General features: G+C 42.4%; 1 protein-coding gene across 1 annotated transcript in view; it reads right to left on the bottom strand.

The window, feature by feature from the left end:
* MYO16 (myosin XVI) overlaps positions 1 to 22,465 on the bottom strand; it is a gene marked incomplete at both ends in the record, with an annotated part of 497,659 nt that overhangs the window by 222,062 nt on the left and 253,132 nt on the right. The window contains 4 exons of the mRNA XM_080689777.1: positions 3,189 to 3,330; positions 5,748 to 5,819; positions 6,559 to 6,676; positions 10,982 to 11,093. Of these exons, the coding sequence (XP_080545903.1) occupies positions 3,189 to 3,330; positions 5,748 to 5,819; positions 6,559 to 6,676; positions 10,982 to 11,093 (444 nt within the window). The remainder of the gene's footprint in view (positions 1 to 3,188; positions 3,331 to 5,747; positions 5,820 to 6,558; positions 6,677 to 10,981; positions 11,094 to 22,465) is intronic.

Below are 22,465 nucleotides of genomic sequence, written 5' to 3'. Positions count from 1 at the left end.
GTATATACATATATATACATATATACATATATGCATACAAATATGTATTTGTATACATACAAATATATGTGCATATATATCTAAGAAATATAATATGTTATGGGTATTATGTATAATCATATGTGTATATATCCATAGTTATTATCTAAAACTTATTATGCAAATATATATAGGTTTGTTATATTTCATACACAATATATTGCTTATACATATGTATGGTATAAATATATACAAATATGTATATAGCATATATATCTAAGAAATGTGTTGTTATGGGTATTATATATAATCATATGTATATAATCCATAGTTATTATCCAAGACTGCTTATGCAAATACATACAGGTTTGTTATTATCCAGAACTTATTATTTAAATGAGTTGCTATAAATGCAAGTTTGGTGTCTGAAGAAATCTGGCAAACTTTCTCCAGTTTCTCTAACTCTGTACCTGCCCAAGCTTCTATTTGTTTGACAAACTCTGATGCAGGTTTTAAGTTAGGAAAAATCATTATAATTTGACACTGAGAATTCAATCTCGATGGCAAGAGGAGCCTTGCATTATGGGACAGGTCAGAGCCAAGCTGCTGCAGACTAGTAGCGCAGTGGAGGAGGTGAGGGAGGGAGGACGAGGCGGGGAAGGAGGGCTGTCTCACAGAATACTTAACACATTAACCTCTGGGTTTACAAGGGGTTTCTCAAGGGAAGAGCATCAGAGGGAAGGCAGAGCAAGCAGGCTGTGGGCCCTGCTTAACAATTTTCTAGAAATATGTCATTTTTAGCTGTAATAGGATTTCCTCTGAGGTTAATGAATAGGCATGCGCTTTGAGAAAAATAATGTTTTGAACAAGTATAGAGCATTACATTATCCTTGTTGTTTTGGTGTTCTTATTACAATTATTATTATGTTTTTTTAGCTGCTTGGGCTAAATCATTATGAATTTGGCCTAATAAGTAGCGTTTAGATGATTCTCAATTTTTGCTGCACCCTGATCATTCAATGTGAATACGAACTGGTCAGCCAGTTGGCCGACCTTGCAGCATTAGGAAAGAGAACTGCAATGATGTCAAGGCCCCAGGAGGCTGCTGTTCAGGAAGGAGATGTCCACGCGCTCATCTGAAAGACTCTGTCTAGGCCCCAAGGTAAAGGCATTTGCTTGTCTTAATTAACCAGTCATCAAACTTCACCTGTATTACACCCCAAGTGTTCATGTAGAAAGAAACTTACTTGGAATCTAGGGACAGAGAGTAAAACAGCCTAAAATGTATTGGATTGTAAATATTGTGCCTATTTTACTGTAATTAATCCAGGAAATAAATTCCAAGATCAGATATTTCGCCCCGTTCCATTTCACTTGTGTTCCCTTCATACCTGGTTACAGTGAATCTTAATTATGTTTATTCTCTCTTGCAAAATTTATAAATAAAAATATAGTGTAGAAAATATATCTATTCCATTAGTTTCCATGTGCTTCCCAACCTGAAACATGAGAAATATTGTTTATCTATTTATAATCTTTCCTGACAAAATCTAAAAAAAAAAAAAAAAAAGGAATGGGGATTGGTAAATAGCAAAAGACTATTCTAAGGTTATTCAAATTTTTGAGACCTTTCTGGGACTTAGGAAATGGGTCCGCGAATCTTTAAGATGTTAAGCTTTCTATGAATTTCAATGAGTTAGAAATACTGCAAATATAACCTTTCCTCGCATATTTGGGGATTTAAATCCAAGTTTGGGCGACCCATGGACGAAACAGAAAGCAAAGAATGGGACTCAGAACTCCAATACGGATACTCTCTCTTAAAAGTTACAGGTATCAGACATTAATTTACTTCTAATTTTCCTCCAATCCCCGTCCTCTTCCATTTACCTAGTAGAGAACTGCAAATGGTTAGGACCTCCACCACAGAGTGATATATCGGCACAGTGGCAATATATCCACTGAACAGAAACCATGTTTTTCTCAGTTTGTGTTTTCTACATGTGTGCGTGCACACATGTGAGTGTGTGTGTAGTCAAATAACTAGACCACACATAAGTCTTTCCAATTATATAAATGCAAAGCTTTATAGGATTTAAATGTCAAATGAAAATGTTCTAAGTTTCCATGTACAGCTAAATTTATATATTAATTTTTCAACGTCAACTTCAGCAGGGCTGCTATTGATTTTATCTAAGATTTATTTTGTAGGTTTACCATATTGGTAAATAATCTTCATATTCAAAGAGAAAAATCACAAATTCACCCATAACAAAAAATTGCCAGAAAAATGCAAAATCCTCATCATACCAAAAACGAAGGTATTTCTACTGGAATGCGATTATACTGTAACTACCCTCAAATCACAGACAGTGTATTCAATACGCTGATCAGCCTGCCGTGGATTTGTATGTGTAAATTCTAATAAGAATTGTAGTATCCCGCTGCCCTTGAAATCTTCTGAGATATCTGCATTTATTTAAGATCGTTCCCATGAATGCATGTTAGTTTTAATGTTTTCCAAGGAGCCTCTAAGGGGCAGCAATTTTCAGAAATTTGGGAAAGTAGTGTATGTGGACAATAAGGCCATTCTCGGGCGGTTTCGTCCTAAGACAAGTACCCCTGTGAAGACTCCTGGATGCAATTTTCTTTTAACTATCTCCTCAGGGCCGTGATCAGTGGCAGGAATAATAACAAAGTTTCCCATCGACGAGATGCCACGAATCTATAATTTGTAGATGATCAAACAGCCCCGGAAAAGCTACTGCTTAAGGATGATTAAGGGCATGAGCTGAAAACAATTACCGGAGAGAGCTTCTGTCAAGTAATCCACAAAGCAAGCACAGGAAAGAGAATTCCACACCGCACTGATCGACTCAGAGAGACAGGAGCTACTGGACGAACACCAGTACTTTAGATATTCTTATGCTGTCTTCTTCCTAGATCCATAAATGTTTTTTATACTTCTTGATGCACAAAAGGCCATATATACCTTCATGCCAGAGGTCGCATTTGCATATCTATGCATGGGAAGTGACCTGATTCATTCACCTCTGTGTGGGTGGTAGGTAGGGGAGGGGGCATACATCTCTAAAAAATAAGCATGTCTACCCTTTGACTAAAATTGCCTTGTTAAAATAAAGTGTGTGAATGGAGTTTAACTTAGGGGCGTCTTTGGGAGCCGAGATGGCAGCACCCACCACTCCTACCTGCCGTGATCCTCTTGACTTTGCAAGCAGCAATTCATGGTGTTGACGAGAAAGCCAAACAGACGGCTGTACAAGGACTTAGCCAGGAGATCCCGGTAAAATTCAGCCATCTGGATGGTATACCGTCGTATTATGAAGTCTCCTAGAACAGCATCAAGAAGAGAAGGTATGAGGACAAGGGCTCCTTCATTTAGAAGCCAACAAAAGTACTGGTATCCTATTTATTGGGCACAAATCCCATATATCAAGGGAAATTAAAAAACAAAACAAAACAACAAGGTGACTCTCTTACTGAGGAGGTCTCTGTTGGCATTATGCAGAAAGTTCCCTCAAAATAAATGTCAAGCATATTGCAATCTTATTTGTTACAAATATCAACCATAACTTTTGATCTCTACACAGGCTGTTAGGGAACCACCCCTTCGTGGGTCCTTCTGAGCAAGGTTTGTGGGAATAACTCACTGGCTTAGATACTGAATCTTCCTCCTGCATTTGTAAGTTTGTCCATTTTCAAAAACAGTCATGTTTGTAAATATTTTTCAAGAAAGTGGTCTAATCAACCAAAAGGTGGGTCTGGAGTATAGGAACCAAACTGGCTGCCGGGTAGAAATTTCTACGTTGTTCTTAAAAAGATAGTGATGAAATCTTGAAAGATTAGATTTTTAGAAGAATGCAGAGAAGAGATCCAGAAAAGAGAGAGTGAGGACAATTTGGAACTGAGCCTCTCCCAGGACTGCAGACAGTGAGGGCCCTGAGAAGAAAGGGAAGCCCAGAATTCCTGCTCCAGAGCCCTGGCCAGCCACTGCATCCCAGAACGAGCGGGGACTTGTCGTAGGATGGCTCCATGTGAAGTGACAGGTTAGGGGGTTGCCAGGAGTTGTAGGTAAAGGTGAGAATGAAAACCTCTGCTTAGAGTGGCTGAGACAAGACCTAAACATCACCCTGGGGTGCAGTCAGAGATGGACCGGCCCAAGGTGTCCCTGACAGGTGAGCAGGTGAGGCCACTTAGGACATAGCACAACCAAGCTCTCCAGGAACCACGGTCTCTCCAGAGTCAGCCTGGTGCCAAGCTCTGCTGAGTCACCAACATGGTGGCCAGTGAGTTGGTGAGGGTAGCCAGAGGAACCTGCACACAACAAGTTATAGACAATAATGGTGAGTTCAATTTTTCTCCAGAAAATACATGAATAAGTACTTGGGAGGCTGAGACAGGCAGATCTGAGTTCACGGCTAGCCTCGGCTACTTTGTGAGGCCCTCTGCGACTTAGTGAGACCCTGTTTCAAAATAAATGAATAAAATATAGGATTGAGGGTGTAGCTTGGAAGTAGAATGCCCCTGGGTTCCAATCCCAGTTCCAGAAAAAAACACATGAATAGGAGTAATGTATTAGGAGAATGCCAAGGCACCGAGTCTGGCTGGACACAAGGGTGCTGGTGGGGGCTCAGCTACACAGAGGGGCATGAATTTAGGTGTGGTCCAGATACGGAACGAGCTGCTGCTCCGTCTCAAAGAAGTGACTTTGCTCCAAAGGAGCTGCAGTGTCTTTGAAAGACTCTCCACAGATGAAAATCACATCTGTATGCCATAAAGCTTCCTTCTGAAGCAGGGTGGAAGGAAAGGAAAATGAGACAAGGCCAGACAAAAGATGAACCCGGACACTTGCGCAATCCAGGAGAGGAAACAGAGAAGGCGGCAGGAGCCCGAGGGACCCATCCACGCCCTGTCCAGCTGGCGTGCGTCGCAACAATCAGTGGGCAAGAAGGAAGGGGAGCGGTATCAAGAATAACTTCTGGGCCCCTGGATGGACAATGGAGAAATTCATCAGGTTCCTGAACACGGGAGGACAGGCAGGAATCGTGAGCCACAGAGCCAAATCCTTGAGTGTCTGCCCAGTAGGTGCAGCAGATAGGATCAGTGGTGGTTTAGAGAAAACAGATAAGGTGGACAGTGAGTCCTCAGAGCTACAATAAAGAGGAACTTTGGAAGGCCTTGGTTTACAGTGAATAACTGAGGCAACCGTGGGAAACTAGCCTGCGGTCGCACGGGCAGAGACGCAGCTAGCACAGAGATGAAGCATGTCCCTGGGAACGCAGCTCGCATTAGATTCTAATTCCAAACGTGCCATTGCTCCTGACTCGGCACTCAGTGTTATTTAACCTCTTTGAATCTCGGCTTTCTCATCTGTTAAAATGGAAATAGTTATACCCTTCCTAAAGACTTGGGAGAAATAAAAATTACATGCAGAGCATTTGGCAAGATGCCTGTCAGTTCATGGATGTCCAATAAATGGCGGCCATTTCTAATAGCCAAAGAGCAAGAAGGAGAAGGTTGGATCTTCACTGACAGGGAAGGGGGGCAACATTTTATAGGAGAAAATCCTCTCAGATGACCGGCTTTGCTCTCACAAATTGGCAGATTAACTAGAAAGGTGACCAGTTCATCAAAATGATCGCTCAGGAGCCTAGAGAGTTTGCAAAACAGGCTGAGAATGCTTTTCCCATTTGCAAGAAGAACACAAGTTGCACAAAGACAGAAGTCGGAATGCAGAAGGAACTTACCTTTAAAATACTGAACATCAGTTGTTAAGGCAGATGCCAGCTCGTCTGTCGATACTTGTAACATTCCAGCCACTGAAAGTGAAGCAATATTAAGAGAACTGGTACACTTTTCATAGTAAAAGACTTGTTTTTTTGTATGTATTTTTAGAATTTAGTATGTATTTTTCTCTTTAATGCATTTAGATGCATTAGAGAAAGTGTGTATTAGAGAAAAATACCTGCTACTGTCATGGTCAAATCCAACCACAGAAGCCTTACTAAGTTCCTGGGGCTCTGTGTGTAAAATCCTGTTAGAATTCATCTCTCTTATCCTCACTCATAGCACCAAATTAGTTTTTCCAAATTTCTTACCTCATCACTTTGACATAGGCAAAGAAAGGCTGTTTATTGACAACCTGTAGTTTTATGGTGTTTTACAAACACACGAAAGTGACTATCCAGACAATTTCAAAGGAGATATTTTTGGCAAGATCTTTGATGGGAAGTAATTATATATCTGTTGACAAAGTTAGCTAGTATGCTCTCAAATAGACTAGCTGTCACAGGTAGGGGCGAAGAATACTAAAAATTAAACTCAACTATGTGCCAGAGAACCAATGGCATTAGTGGGTTGTACACAACGAGGACACGGCAGTCCACCTGGCCAGTCGTTCTATAAGAAAGAAGGCGGACAGGTGTGCCCTCCACTGAAGTCTGCTCTGCGGCAGGGAATTCTGTATTGCAACTAGCTCTTTTGTACTCTGTCTCCATCTACGGGGCAATTTGCAAAATTGCATGCCAAGCCTACTAGCGCCCCAGCTGTCCCACTGACCTTGTTCCAGAAGCTGGAGGTCAGAGACCAAGGCAGAGTCAGGGTCCGTGAGCGCCGTGAACTGGATGTCACCAATGTGTAATATTGCCGCTAGAATTACAAAAAGGTTCTCCACCTCCTGCACAAAGAGAAAATACAGGACTGCTTAGAAGAAAGATGTAAAGACCTAAAAAAGAAATGGATCTTGTTAGTGGGCCCTTGATTTTTCAGATCCTCAGTATTTGACTGAAGAGCTACCCGTGTCTACCCTGAAATCAAAATCTCACAGTCGAAGGCACATTTCCGCTAAATCAATGCTTCTCTTTGAACATAAGACAGGATGAAAGTGACATGCTGATGTAAACTAGCGGAATCTGGTCATTATTACCTGTAAGAACGCATGATCGTGCCCTCAGATCTGACTGGCTGGGCACTGCCAGTGAGGTGACCCTCTCGGGTCTCCTGGGGCCAACGCCAACCCTCAAAGGCAGGCAACCAACCCTGCAGCACTGTGGCTGCCCTGCCCAGAGCTGACATTCCGCTTCACCTCCCTAGCTCTCTACCCTCTGGGACAAAATGCGGCCAGTTACAGAATTTCTTTGTTGGTTCTCGAATACAGAAGACAACCATGTCTAGAGACATGAAGGGATACTTGTTTTTCAAGGCACTGCCAGGAAAACTCAGAGCCCAGATGGCTGTTGGCAGGTACTGCTTCAGTGCAGAAGGCTGGGCAGTGAAGGCAAGTTTGCTGAAGGAGCGAGCCCAGAGCCTGGGACTCTACAGGAAGGCTTGGAGTTTGGATTTGCATGGTTGTTTTGTGTCAAGAATAAAGGAATCAAGCAAAAGCTGTAAGTTGAAAGATGCTTCTCCAGAATGTCCAATATTTGGGGCATCATCAACAGCGAAAGAGGTTGAGCTCACAGAGGGCGAAAATCAGGACCTCTGAACTTCTCAGCTTGGGAGTTTGAGAGCTCTTGTGGAAGGAGCTCTAAGAAAATCTCCTCTGACTTACAAAAGCACGGTCAAAACAATGTCATGCTGCCGGGCGCGGTGGCGCACGCTTGTAACCCCAGCCCTTGGGAGGCTGAGACAGGAGGATCACAAAGGTTCAAAGCCAGCCTCAGAGCCGGGCGTGGTGGTGCACGCTTGTAATCCCCGCGCTTGGGAGGCAGAGACAGGAGGATCGCGCAGGTTCGAAGCCAGCCGCGTGCGCTGGCTTAGGAGACCCTGTTTCCAAATAAAAATGTAAAAATAGGTCTGGGAGTGTAGCCCGGAGGTAGAAGGGCTTCCAGGAACCCCAGTACCACACACACACACACAAAAAAAAAACAAAGCCAGCCTCAGCTACTTAGTGAGGCTCTCAGCAACTTAGTGAGACCCTGTTTCCAAATGAAGTATAATATAGGTCTGGGAGTGTAGCCCAGAGGTCGAAAAGTCCCCAGTACCACCAGAAAACAAAAACAAAAACAAAACAAAAAACCAACAATAAAGAATCAACGTCGTGCCTGGGGCTTTCATGGATATTCCCCAGAGAGTCCAGTTTCCAGCAAAAGGTAAGATTTCCTCAACTTTATTATTTTTTAAATTTTTATCTGATTCATTGCAATTTTTCCATCCTATTGGGGTACAGAGTGTTAGAAAAGTCTATGTCGCCCACCCTACAAGGTCCTCGCTCACCCTCACCCCCACAAGCCTTGGAGACTGGACTTGTCATTTTGTGCATGTTCATAGCATTATCTCTACCACTGTGTTCTTCATGACTTCATCCTCCATCTTCCTCAGCCCCTCCCCGGGAGTCTCTGCTCATCTATCCGCGGGTGCCCTTGTTTCTGAATCTCTCTCTGGCTTCCACATATGAGAGAGAACAGACATTACTCCTTCTTTGGGATGGGCGTGCTCACTCAGTGCTTTAACAGGAGCCCAGTGAGACAGGTGAGCGCTAAGCAATTTCCAGGGATAATACTGTACGATTGTGACACTGCTCATAAATGTGCCGTTAACTCCCAAATCATAAGTCAATGTTTCAAACTTAATTCACTCTTGCTTTAAAAAAACAGGATTTTCTCAGCCTCTTGAGCTACCTCATAACTCCATTTTTTCCTTTTTGCAACACTTTTATTAGTGCATTGTAGTCTAACATCATAATGTAGCCTGGAAGGATAGGGACATATTTTCTAACACTCTGTACGCCAATATGATGGGAAGACACAGTGCACCCAATAAAAATTAAAAAATAATAAAGTTGAGGTGCCTTTTGCTGAAAACTGGACTCTCTGGGGACATGCACACAGCGTGGGTGAGCTTCCCCCCGGGCTGCTTCTCCATATGCGGTATTAAGATGGACAGCGGTAAGGTCACAGGTATACACAACGCCAACGGAAGCGTCTCCTTCGTTTACTCTCCTTTCCTCACACCACCGACCTCCCTAGACCCTGGTGACTCCACCGAGGTCTCTTATCCCTCCCTCAAGCCTCTCTTGCATTCCCACTACTCCTTAGCTTACACATACGACCCTTCACCTTCTGTGCCTGGCTAATCGCACTTGACGTGATGTTCTCCAGGCCCGTTCATTTTCCTGCAAATGCCACAGTTGTGTTCTTTTTTATTGCTGCATAGAATTCCATTGTGTGTATATTCAAAAATTCTGAAATCCACCCATCACATGCCGGACACCTAGGCTGGTTCTGTGATTTGGCTGTTGCGAACTGTGCCGCTATAAACATGGATATGCGTGTGTCCCTATTTTCTTGTCCTTTTTAATGACTACAATGACCCTTCATTAAATGTTCCGAGGCCTGCAAGATAGGCAACTCTGGAGACACAGATGAGAAGAATTTGTATTGCCCCAAGGATCTTACTAGTAATGGAGACAGAACTGTGAAAATTAACCACAATTCACATAAAAATGTAGTGAATATGATGATGGATGGAAAATCCATCCTCTCAACCCAAGGTCAGGCTGTGGGGCCCTGTCTGTCCTTGGCCCGCAACAGCAGTCCCTTGCGGTTGGGCAGTGTTGGGAATGCAGGGGAGAGGAGGAGGCGCGTCTGCCAGCAAGTCTCCCAGGACCACGCTAACTTACTTGCTTTGATCCAAGGGCCTCACCGACCCAGAAATACCTGCCTTTGAATTGTCATGGACGCAATCTAGCCCTCTTAAGTGGAATAATTGTTAACCTTCATGTCGCTTTGAAGGATCAAGATGAAGGGATGGATTTCGTGGCTTTTGTTAAAATGTACATATGTCTCTTGCCCAAAAGGTGATTAGACTCTCTGAGCTTCCTCAGCCAGCAGGGACGTTTTAGTCGCCCTGCCTTTGAGGAGCAGTGTGGATTTTCAAAGCCCTGTTTCTAGGCAACTGGTATTTTGGTCGTCTGGCTCCTGCCTTCATCTGTGCCCCTATTTCCTATATGGAAGCTAGAAATTTCAGGTGGGGATGGAGGAAAAAAATAAAAACAAAAAATACAATAGTAGCAGGAAAACACAGAGCTTGGGGATCAGAGCAAGGGAGCACCCACCGCGGGCTCCAGAATGAGCTCCCACATGGAGCAGGGGGGTCTGGGCCACGCGGCCCAGTGGGAGTAGATGAGCTGAGCCCCTTCCTCACTCTTCCCCCGAGGCACTGTCCCTCCCTCTTGCTGCACTCAACGCCCATCAGCTACAACTGTGGCCAGGGAGCAAAACACGAAGGCCCAAACTGGTATTGGTCTCAGAACAACAGAAAGAACACAATTGTACCCACAATTAACTGTGGGCTTGGGAACCAGTGGTGTACCAAGTTACCCCAGTGACCTTCTGTTAACTGTGCCTGGGACCTGGCTCAAGTCCTAAGCACCATCACACACAAGGGAAATAGGGATCTGTGGGAAGGCTGAGAGTCCCTCCCAAGGCTTAGATACACTCAATACTTCTAATTCCCTAGACCAGTGCTTCTTAATTCAGTAACCACTCACTAAAAGTGGTTATTTAAACTCAAGCTGATTAAGAGCAAGAACTATTAGAAATTCATTTCTTCGTCTCGTTAGCCATTTATCAGGCACTCAGCAGCCACACCAGCCTGGTGGCCACTGTACTACCGAGCCACGGGCTGGGAGTATTTCCACTATCATGGCACAACGGTGGCCCACAACTTTTCCACCACATCCGTCAACTTCATAAAGATTGCAGCTATCTGGTAAGTCCTCAAGAGGAAGGTTTTCTATTGTTTAAAAAGATATTCTAAAACGTGATTTGATTCTTCCAACGTGATTCTCCACAGTGGAGAGCTAATTCAGACTCACTAGTTTTCTTGAAGGTTGGTCAATACAGTCATTTGATCTGTTTCAGATACACTCACATATTTCTCCTGAAATATGATGGGGCTCAGAAAATGTGTGTGACTGAATCACTCCCATAAACTGACGGGAGGCTGGCTTTCTTGGAGAAATGCTGGTGGTGGGACTCACCAAGTTGCTGAAGCCAATGACATTCAGAGCTTGTTTCAAAACTGCAAATTTCTCCCTATTCAGAGAATGCTCTGCTGTGGATATGTCTTCCCGTATGGTCTGGTTCAAATACCTGTTGGGATAAAAACAGCATTATGGGGGCTTGGCTCCGGGTCAGACCCAGCGCTCACGAGTCACTTCAGCCATGTCTGATCCCCCCAATAATGGAAATCACCCGCGCACTCTGTGCCACTGTGTTTACAAAGCTACTGGCATATAACAGCATATGATGTTTCGGGAAAGGAAAAAACAGTTCTTTTTGTACTGGAACATAATCACCTTGCTTGACAGGAATCAAATCTCACCTTAGGTGAACTCTTCCCAGTGAAAGGAAAAAGTCACAAGAACAACATGTGTTTCATATAGAAATTTGAGACATGCATAGTTAATAATGTAATCATATGCATTGTAATTAACATTTGCATTAAAGATGCTTAATTTATGCTCATTTATTATCTCTTCTTGTCAGTATCTTTTAAGCATGAGGTAGTTGATGAATTCGGTTATTCATTTCTTTCAGTCAACGAACATGGGATTGTTTGAATCCTCTACCAAATTCAGACAGCACCAAGCAGCCGAGAATACAAATCTAAAGGGATCCTTCCTGAAACCTACACACCAAAAAATAATGTATCCAAAGTCAGAGACAACAGAAGAGATACTACAGTAAACTACAGAAGCAGGAAAACAGGATGAGCTCAAGATGTTTGCAAGTACAGAGGACGGGGACCAAGAGGAAAGGCAGAGCAGCAGCAGTTTCGGTTCCAAGAACAAACACACCGGCAGGCTTTTACCAAGCAACTACGAGGCTGCCCGGCAGACCCCGGCTCAGTCGGAAACTCCAGTGCAAACACAGAGTCGGCAAAGCAAGATGGACTGGGGGCAAGGGTGTGCTAGCAAAAGGGCAGTCTGAGGTGAAGTCAGCAGATGTGGAGCGTGCAGGAGTGGCCAGAGCTCGGGAGGTCTTGCCGTAGAGGAGTTTCAGGTATGTTCTGGGTGTGAGGAGAGATCTGAAGGCCTGGAGACAGAGGTGGGGCAGGATTGGAAGGAATATTCTTGTTTGGAATAGGAGATCCCAGGAAGGAAACAAGGAGGCCCTTGGAGCCAGAGAGGCAGGGGAGGGAAGGGGAGAGGAGGGTCAGGACAGGGGCCTGGGAACAGGAGGAGAGCAGAGAGGGCTAAGAGCTCTCCTCAGGGTTTTGTTTGGAGAAACCACATAGGTCCAGGGTGCATTCGACCAGGAGCATTCTCAAGGGGGAGAGGTGTTTCCATGTCAATAACGATGAAGGCCGGTACTTATTAAGTTCAAGTGGAGGTACAAGAAATAACACAGAGCTGGAATTCAGAAAGGACTACAAAACATAACCCGGAAACCATCAACGTGCAGAGGGTTGATACCACGTGGGCAGATGAGCACGCTCAAACGGAGATGCTAAACGTGTATGGCTGAAGAAAGAACTCGATGTTCTGAACAGGACCCGGGAGAACAAAACGCATCCAATCGGAACCATCAACGCAGAGATATAAAGCGGCCGGGCGCAGTGGTGCGCACTTGTAATCCCAGCCGACTCCTGAGGCTGAGAAAGGAGGATCACCTGGGCAGTGTAGTGAGACCCTTAGTGAAAAGAAACTGAATGCTCTAGATTCTTCTAGAGTATCTGTCTACACACACAGACATCCTCACACACACTCTGCTCCCCGCAGTTGCTTATAGGCAACTGCTTATTATGGCAGTTTCCGGTCCAGATATCAAAGTGTTTCTTCTACACACCATGTGAAATGCAAACTTCACTTTCCCCTCAGTAGTTTTCCGTGCCTCTTCTTGCTGTCATTTTTCTTTCTGACTAATTGGTCATTATAGGCTAACTGTTTTTATGTGCAGTATTAGGGATTGAACACAGGGGCATTCTATCTCCAGGTTACACTCCCATCCCTATTTTATTTTTTTTTATTTGGTAACCTTAAAAAGGTCTTGTGAAAGCCAGGCGTGGTGGGTGGCGCACGCTTGTAATCCCCGCGCTTGGGAGGCGGAGACAGGAGGATCATGCAGGTTCACAGTCAGCCTCGCTGGCTTAAGAGACCCTGTTTCCAAATAAAAAAGTATAAAAATAGGTCTGGGAGTGTAACCCGGAGGTAGAAGGGTTTCCAGGAACCCCAGTACCACCAAAAATAAAAAAGTGTAAAATAGGTCTGAGAGTGTAGCCAGGTAGAAGGGCTTCCAGGAACCCCAATACCACCGGACGGGGGGGGGGGGTCTTGTTAAGTTCTTGAGACCGTGGCTAAGGTCCTGAGGCTGGCCACAAACCTGCAGCCCCTGTCACAGCCTCCCATGTCCTGGGATTACAGGCATGCACACCACATCAGGCTTATTATGTAGTAATTTTACATGGGAGAATCAACATCCTCCAGGGAACAACTGGCTCCTGCAATTGCTGTGGAGTCAAATATTCAGAAGGCTGTTGTTTCTTTAAAAATTCCTAAGACACCTCCAGAGTCACAGTCGTCTGTCCCATACACGTTTTTTAAGTGTCTTGGCACAGAAGGTACAGTGGCCGCGGCCTGCTCCAGGAAGGCGTATGATGTAACAGAATCTTTCCTTCAGTTACATTCTGATGAGAAGCCACCTGCAGTCAGGCGTGGCAGTTACAGATGGCCTGTAAGTATGTGATGGACCAGGAGGAGACCAATCACAGTGGACAGCTTTAAAGGGTGGCTTGCCGGATGGCAGGGATGATGTTTCCCTATTGGTTGGGAGCACTTGGCATAAAGCGCTTTATGCCAGGAAGCTCCTTGGCATAAAGATGATCAATAAAAGGACACCGTTTTCTTGTCCTGTTTTATCTGTCACCCCCTTTATGGGGATAGAACCCAGGGCCTCATGTCTGCTGGCAAGCGCTGTACTGCTGAGCTACATCCCCAGCCCTAGATTCATCTTCTTAACTTTCCAGCCATCATAAAATTCTCTGATTTCCTCTACCTTCTTCTCATAGAGGGGGCTTAAGCACACGAAGACCAGGAACTGGAAATCTCACCCCCTAGAACTTAAATCACAGCTATCACTTTTGCCTAAAAGATAAATATATGCAAACAGAGGAAAGGGGAAAAGTAGTTTCTCTACATGTCTTTTAGGTCTCTAGACTCTCCCTGTTGGCTTTTTAATGCAGTTTTAATTGCTGGAATGAAAATGTCCCAAGGGTGTTCTTTACTATTTTCTCCATGAATAAACATACTCAATTTTAAGTTAAAGATCTGAAAAAGGGGACACAATGTTTTTTATACAAAATTTGAGTTTTTCTACTGTTCATAGCATCTAAATGGCTTTAACAGTAAAGCATTTCTTATTTATCAGCATAAAACTGTATCTTAAAATGAAAAGGCAATGCTTTTGTTTAAAAATAGGATTACATGTTTATGTTTTAGAGATTACAGACATTAATTTTCCCTTTGACACCATTCAATCATGAAAACTCACACAAAGGCAGAGACATATTTGGAAAATGCCTTGCAAAATCATGAGCCTGAGAATCAGAAGATTTGATTCTTCCTAGAAATAGTTTTTCATTTTACTATTTTTGTTTTTGTGGTACTGGGAATGGAACCCAGGGGCATTCTACTCTGATCGACACCTCCAGCCCTAATTTTGTTTTCTCTCTCTCTCTTTCTTTCCTTCCTTCCTTCCTTCCTTCTTTCTTTCTTCCTTTCTCCCTTTCTTTTACTTTCTTTCTTTCTCCCTTTCTCTCTCTCTGTCTTTCCCTCTCCCTCTTCTCTCTCTCTCTCTCTCTCTCTCTCTCTCTCTCTCTCTCTCTCTCTCTCTCTCTCTCTCTCTCTCTCTCTCTCTCTCTCTCTCTCTGGCATGGGGGATAGAGCCCAAAGGCTTTTCCACCTCCAGGCTATACTCCCAGACCTATTTTATACTTTATTTGGAAACAGGGTCTCACTAAGTATATGAGGCTGGCTTTGAACCTGTGTGATCCTCCTGTCTCAGCCTCCAAAGGGCTGGGATTACAAGCATGCACCAGCGTGCCTAGCTATGTTGTTTTATATTAATGTATCAATTTTTCTTGCATGGCTCTTGTGTTTGGTGCCAAGTTTTAGACCTTTCTGCCTTGTCTTAAATGCAAAAGATGTTCTTCTTTTATTCCCTGGGAATTGTATAGCTATATGCTTTACCCATAAGTCCATGATCTATTTTTAATTATATTCTGTAATGTGATAATATGTGAAGGGTTTTTGTGGTGTATTTTTTCCTATAATTATGTGTGAGATACTTTTTCAAGTTTTTCAATAAGTTTGTTATTCTGTTTGTTTATTTTTGTCCACAGATATCCAATTGTTACAGAACCTTCTGTGAAAAGGTCATTTTTCTTCCAATTGATTGTTTTGCACCATTGCCAAAAAAATCAGTTTGCTATATTTCTGTGACTTAACATTATTACAATATCAAAAGAAATGGCATTGACCATATAAATCATCTTGGGGGATAACTACCATTATTGTTATAGTGCATCTTACAATCCATGAATATGGTATGTCTCCTTGATTTTTACTAATATGTATTTTGTTATTTTTTTCAAATACTATAAATAGTTTAAGTGCATATTTAAGAATTTCATTCTCTTGCAGTAATTGGAAAGGGTGCTATGTTTTAAGTCTAGTTCTCATGTGCTCATTATTGATAGGTACTGGTTAATTAATATATGCAACTGATTTTGTATACTTACCATGTTTCTTCTGATCTGTTAAGGTAATTTCTTAGTTTTAGGTAATTTTTTGTAGGTTTCTCACAATCTCACACTTTCTTTTCTTACAAAGCCTGACAGTACTTTCTTTTGGGGGGAAGGTATTGGTGATGGAACCCAGGGGCATTCTACCTCTGAGCTATACACCCCAATCCAATTTTTTAAATTTATTTTGAAACAGGGTCTCACTTGAGTTGCAAAGGGCCTCACTAAGTAACAGTTGAGGCTGTCTTTGAACTGTGATCCTCCTGTCTCATCCTCCCAAATACTGGGATTACAAGTGTGCACCACCAAGCCTGGTTTAGTACTTTCTTTTGACTATATTCAGAGATGTAATTTTCATATATTAATGTTACAAAAGCAAATTTTCACCAAGCATACTTTCTTGTTATCTATTACAGGGGAAAAAAGGTGAGTATATATATCACAATTGTGAAAAACTTAACTTAGGCTTCAGACAAAAAAGCTTTGATTACAAGTTAAATTTACTTCAAATAAGTCAGTGACTATCATTGTACACTCTGCTATTTGTATGCAACTATTCCATTGTTCCAGTCTGTACACTGCCCTGGCAACAAATAGCATATTGATGATATATCATCCTAAGTAGGGCAATTACCTGGTCAAAGTAATTTGCATAGGTATGCAGAGTGTGAGTGTGTGTGTGTGTGTGTGTGTGTGTGTGTGTGTGTTTATCTTTTGACTGTGTCAAAGTAAAATAGGTCCTGGAACAAGTGTTGTATGCCACCTGAGATCATATGGATAAAGTTAGTAAATCATGCAGTAAATCACAGAAGAATTTTCCCTTGTTAATAGAACAGTTTGTGCTGGGAATCTCTTTCAGGCTACCCTGTATAAAGGAACAAATTTAAAACGCTATTATTCAGTCTGTGGCATAACTCTGAAGACTGGGAATTCAGGGTACAGATGATATGCTATGAATATCAAATACAGCTGATCATTTTCGAAAGCCACCATCACTGAATTTCAAGGGCCTGTGTCCTCTCCCTGTGCTCACACCTACTGTGTCCCAGGCGTACTGGGCACCTTCAAATGGTGGCCATGCCAGCATTCAGAAGGGGCTGCTGCCCATTTAGCGCACATGAAATGACTGTAGGTTCTTGCAGGTGTACACAAGAAACTGAAGGCTCAAACACAAGTAAAAGATTATGCTATGTAAAACCAAACTTGCACAGCCTGTTTACCACATCAGAGGCTTGAAGACTCAAAACACTACCTTTTGTTTTTTTTTTTTTTTTTTTTTTTTGGTCTGCTATGTGGATACAAAGGAACAGTTTCTTCTCCACTGCGGATGGAGTGGTGATGTTAAATGTAAACGGACACTAGATAGGAAAGAACTGGACTCTTGGCACCATGGACACAGCTTGGTTTGCTAAGAAGATGGCAAGGTACTGATTCTTCCTGGGCCCACCCCACCCTGCTTCTAAACAGGAAATTCTTTTCTTTATGGTTTTCAAACTATCTGGAACATATTAACTAATTTGAAGTCCCTCCCAGTGGAACGCAAATATGACTTCCTACTAACCACAGGTTTAGAGACATAAATCTCCAATGAAAATATTCATGTATTGGCCATGTACTATTTGGTTTGGAAAGAGAAAGTACTGTCAGTGGTCCTCAGGAAAAGAAGAGAATTCACTGAATAAATTACACATTCAGAAAGACTTAGGGTCTTGTGACATTCCCAGAAGAGTTTACCCATCTTTTTCCAATCAGTCAGAATATTTCTTCAAAACATCTGGCGAAATACATTCTAGATGTTTTTCATCTTACAAACACCGAGTCCTACTGTGTTCAGTGATGTGCTTCTTGGAAGTGAATAACTAGGAGACCTGGAGATGGACACCGGGGATGACTGCCCAAGTCCTGTCCGGAGAGACTTTGGGGAGGGACTAGGGCTGAAATCCAGCTTCCTTGGTCCAGTGTCTATATCCAGCGTGCCTTCTGCCCGAGACAGGCACCATTTTCTCCTCAGAGAGCTGAAGACGCGAGAGAGTGGAAAACGATGTAGAAAGAGCAGGTTTGCTCCCAGTCTCCACCCTGACCTCCTACAAATTATTTTCCACCCTGCAAAAGTTATCTTTGGGGAATTCAAATTCTAGGGAACTTGATTCCCAGGTCATACCCTTAAATTCTGGCTGCCCATGGCTCTTAGAACAGGACCTCCTCAGCTCAGTGCGGCTTCCCAGGGCTCCACCACGCGGCCTGCTCAGCACCTCAGACCGCTCTGGACCAAGTCAAAACTCCTGTGTGCGCTAACTAGAAACACTCGCGCTCCCATTTTAGCATCCTGGGGTTTTACAAAGAACTTGAAGTAGACAAAGAAAACATATGCTACATCTATAATATTTAAAGTATTTTTAAAAGAAATTGGAGAGAATCTCTCCAGCTTCACTCTGTTATTCAAATATATAGTGCACCTCATGATCTTGTGCAAGACCAAGTAGACAGCCAAGTTATATCAGAACTGGGATTAGAACTATTTCTTTCATGGTATGCTCATAAGTAAATTAAACTGTAGAACCACAATTTTTCTCTTTTTTCTAAACATCAAGCCTCACCTAAAAGCTGAGAAAACATGATTATGCTATCACATTACCCCCAAGACACATGCAAACACTTATGCATGCGCGCGCGTGCGCGCGCGCGCACACACACACACACACACACACACACACACCTTTGCTCATAACCCTAATAAGTCAAGGAGGAAGGACAGAAACGTGGCTTCTGCTCCAAGACCTACTATTGTGCTGTACTTCTTGCTCTTTTCCTGAGTATTTCTAGGCACATGTGTTTGCAGGATCTGTTCTTGCAATTACTTATGTGCTCTACATTTTGAACAAAATGATTTGCCATGCAAAAACATAATTTCCACATATTATAATGCAAACTTAGAAAAAAATAAAGCCCAGATAATCCAAAAAGTGATTGAAAGGAAGTTATAAGAACTCAAAATAAGTTTTTTAACTATTGTCGGTTTCATCAAAACTTCCTTGAGGGCAGGGTGTGGTAGTGCATGTTTGTAATCCCAGTACTTGGGACGCTGAGGCAGGAGGATCTTGGTTTTGGCCAGCTATTTGGTGAGGCCCTCTGCAACTTAGTGAGACCCTGTTTCAGAATAAATAATAAAAAATAGGGCTGAAGCCAGGCGTGATGGCGCAGGCTTGTAATCCCCGCGCTTGGGAGGCAGAGACAGGAGGATCGCGCAGGTTCGAAGCCAGTCGTGCGCGCTGGCTTAGGAGACCCTGTTTCCAAATTAAAAAATGTAAATATAGGTCTGGGAGTGTAGCCCAGAGGTAGAAGGGTTTCCAGGAACCCCAGTACCACCAAAAAAAAAAAAAAAATAGGGCTGAGAGTGTAGTTCAGAGGTAGAATGCCCCTGGGTTCGAACACCAGCACCACAAAACAAAAACAAAACAACAAAAACTTCTTTGAAGTACTAAAATATTCCTACTGGCATGCTTAATTTATAATACTAACAACAAAATGCTATTCATAAAATAACAAATGAAGTTGAAGAAATGGGCCAATAGTCCAAATAAATCATTTCCAACCGTATGCTGCACTTGTTAGTCAGAATTATTTCTATGTGAAAAAAAATTACAGAAAAGACTACAGGTATTTTCTAAACTTCACTGACTTTTGCGATTGAAAATTTACACTCAGCAAAGGTGAGACTGGTGTGCCTCAGCTCAGATGAGATATTTTAATTTTGAGATATTAATACGAGAAATCCATACCAGTCACTTAGAATGCAGTAAAGCCATCATTACCCAGAAAGGCATGGCATTAGTACAAAATATTTATGAACCTTTCCACAGAAGATGGATTCTGAAATCTTCAACACCAGTAGGCTGAAATATGTCTGTTAACTAATAGGGAAAATTAGCATTGTTTAAATTTTCCCCTCACACCTGGATAATCAAATAGTATTCTGGTTTACTAAGAAAATAAAATTATATTTTGGCCAGAGATTGGGTTGCCCACTGTATATTACTACCAAGATTGCCACAATGCTACCCTTATTTAGAAAGCAACTCTGTAGCTTTCTAGTTAGTTTCCAGTTACTAGGATGTCAATAAAATAAAATTCCTCAATAAAACAAAGTAGAAAGTCTTATTAAGCTCAGATGCATCTAATATGTCAAATTTGTTTTCAATTTTAAATGTACAAGACAGTATTTATTTCCTTAGGAATAAATGTGAGTGAATCCATGTTGCTTGAATTTCTTTGCTTTTTGTTTGTTGAGAGGTTTTGTTCAGAGGGTCTAGGTTGCCGGCAGTATCTCCAAGTCAATGAGGCTGGTCTTAAACCTGTCATCCTCCTGTCTCAGTCTCCCAAATACTGGGATTACAGGCATCTGCAACCATACCCAGCTATGCCTGGCCTTTTCTAGAAATACATAACAATCCCCCTGATGCTTCTTTGGGTCCAATTTTTTCCTTTTCATAACTTTAATTTTTAAATATTTCATAACTTTATAAACTTTCCTAACTTTAATTTCAAACACTTGTAAAATTAGCAAGTTTTAAATTAGTAGATATTTGCTCCTGATTTTCTGGGGCCTCTAAAGCTTAAAAGGACCAGGTTGAAGGCTCCAGTCTCGTTCCTAAGACACAGTGGAGAGGGCTCTCCCGCCTGCCTCTCCCTCCTGCATTAGCAGGTGGTGCAGAGAAAGCATGTTTAGGGATATGGTCACCTTGTCACCTGAGTGCTGCCCCTCTCACCTGCACTGCTCAGAGCGGAAGTCTAGATATGGAGATGAAGAGAAGAACCCCAAGCAGGCCCATCCAGAAGGACAGCAGGCCTGTGACTGGCTCCTCACGCTGGGCTTGCCCTCACTTTCCCATTAGAACCTCTATCGGCTGCTCCTCTAACACCAGCTCTCCTGAACACGCTTCACATCTCAGTCCTCAGAGGGTCGCCTTCTCCTGCTGGGGCTGAAGTCACCACTCCATGGAATCGATCACACATTTTTAGCCAAAGAGTAAACCAGGTCCACTTAATGTAGGATATTTAAAATGTTGATGCTGTTACATTTAAACCGCTGTACTACATCTATATAACGATCCAGGTCAGGGAATTGCTGAAGGGTTTAAAGATATGCTACTATGTGATTCTACATGTCAGCATATATTATATTTAATGACAAAATCTTAGCACACGATATTTTGTAGTTTCAGCAGCAATTTAACAGCACCATTTTTTTAATCAAAGCCTGACAGTACTTTCTTTTGGGGGGAAGGTATTGGTGATGGAACCCAGGGGCATTCTACCTCTGAGCTATACACCCCAATCCAATTTTTTAAATTTATTTTGAAACAGGGTCTCACTTGAGTTGCAAAGGGCCTCACTAAGTAACAGTTGAGGCTGTCTTTGAACTGTGATCCTCCTGTCTCATCCTCCCAAATACTGGGATTACAAGTGTGCACCACCAAGCCTGGTTTAGTACTTTCTTTTGACTATATTCAGAGATGTAATTTTCATATATTAATGTTACAAAAGCAAATTTTCACCAAGCATACTTTCTTGTTATCTATTACAGGGGAAAAAAGGTGAGTATATATATCACAATTGTGAAAAACTTAACTTAGGCTTCAGACAAAAAAGCTTTGATTACAAGTTAAATTTACTTCAAATAAGTCAGTGACTATCATTGTACACTCTGCTATTTGTATGCAACTATTCCATTGTTCCAGTCTGTACACTGCCCTGGCAACAAATAGCATATTGATGATATATCATCCTAAGTAGGGCAATTACCTGGTCAAAGTAATTTGCATAGGTATGCAGAGTGTGAGTGTGTGTGTGTGTGTGTGTGTGTGTGTGTGTGTGTTTATCTTTTGACTGTGTCAAAGTAAAATAGGTCCTGGAACAAGTGTTGTATGCCACCTGAGATCATATGGATAAAGTTAGTAAATCATGCAGTAAATCACAGAAGAATTTTCCCTTGTTAATAGAACAGTTTGTGCTGGGAATCTCTTTCAGGCTACCCTGTATAAAGGAACAAATTTAAAACGCTATTATTCAGTCTGTGGCATAACTCTGAAGACTGGGAATTCAGGGTACAGATGATATGCTATGAATATCAAATACAGCTGATCATTTTCGAAAGCCACCATCACTGAATTTCAAGGGCCTGTGTCCTCTCCCTGTGCTCACACCTACTGTGTCCCAGGCGTACTGGGCACCTTCAAATGGTGGCCATGCCAGCATTCAGAAGGGGCTGCTGCCCATTTAGCGCACATGAAATGACTGTAGGTTCTTGCAGGTGTACACAAGAAACTGAAGGCTCAAACACAAGTAAAAGATTATGCTATGTAAAACCAAACTTGCACAGCCTGTTTACCACATCAGAGGCTTGAAGACTCAAAACACTACCTTTTGTTTTTTTTTTTTTTTTTTTTTTTTGGTCTGCTATGTGGATACAAAGGAACAGTTTCTTCTCCACTGCGGATGGAGTGGTGATGTTAAATGTAAACGGACACTAGATAGGAAAGAACTGGACTCTTGGCACCATGGACACAGCTTGGTTTGCTAAGAAGATGGCAAGGTACTGATTCTTCCTGGGCCCACCCCACCCTGCTTCTAAACAGGAAATTCTTTTCTTTATGGTTTTCAAACTATCTGGAACATATTAACTAATTTGAAGTCCCTCCCAGTGGAACGCAAATATGACTTC

This window comes from Muscardinus avellanarius (assembly GCF_963383645.1).
Source record: "Muscardinus avellanarius genome assembly, chromosome: 2".
Taxonomy (NCBI): Eukaryota; Metazoa; Chordata; class Mammalia; order Rodentia; family Gliridae; genus Muscardinus; species Muscardinus avellanarius.
Note: the sequence above shows the minus strand (reverse complement) of the source record. Positions and strands in the feature narration are given on the sequence as shown.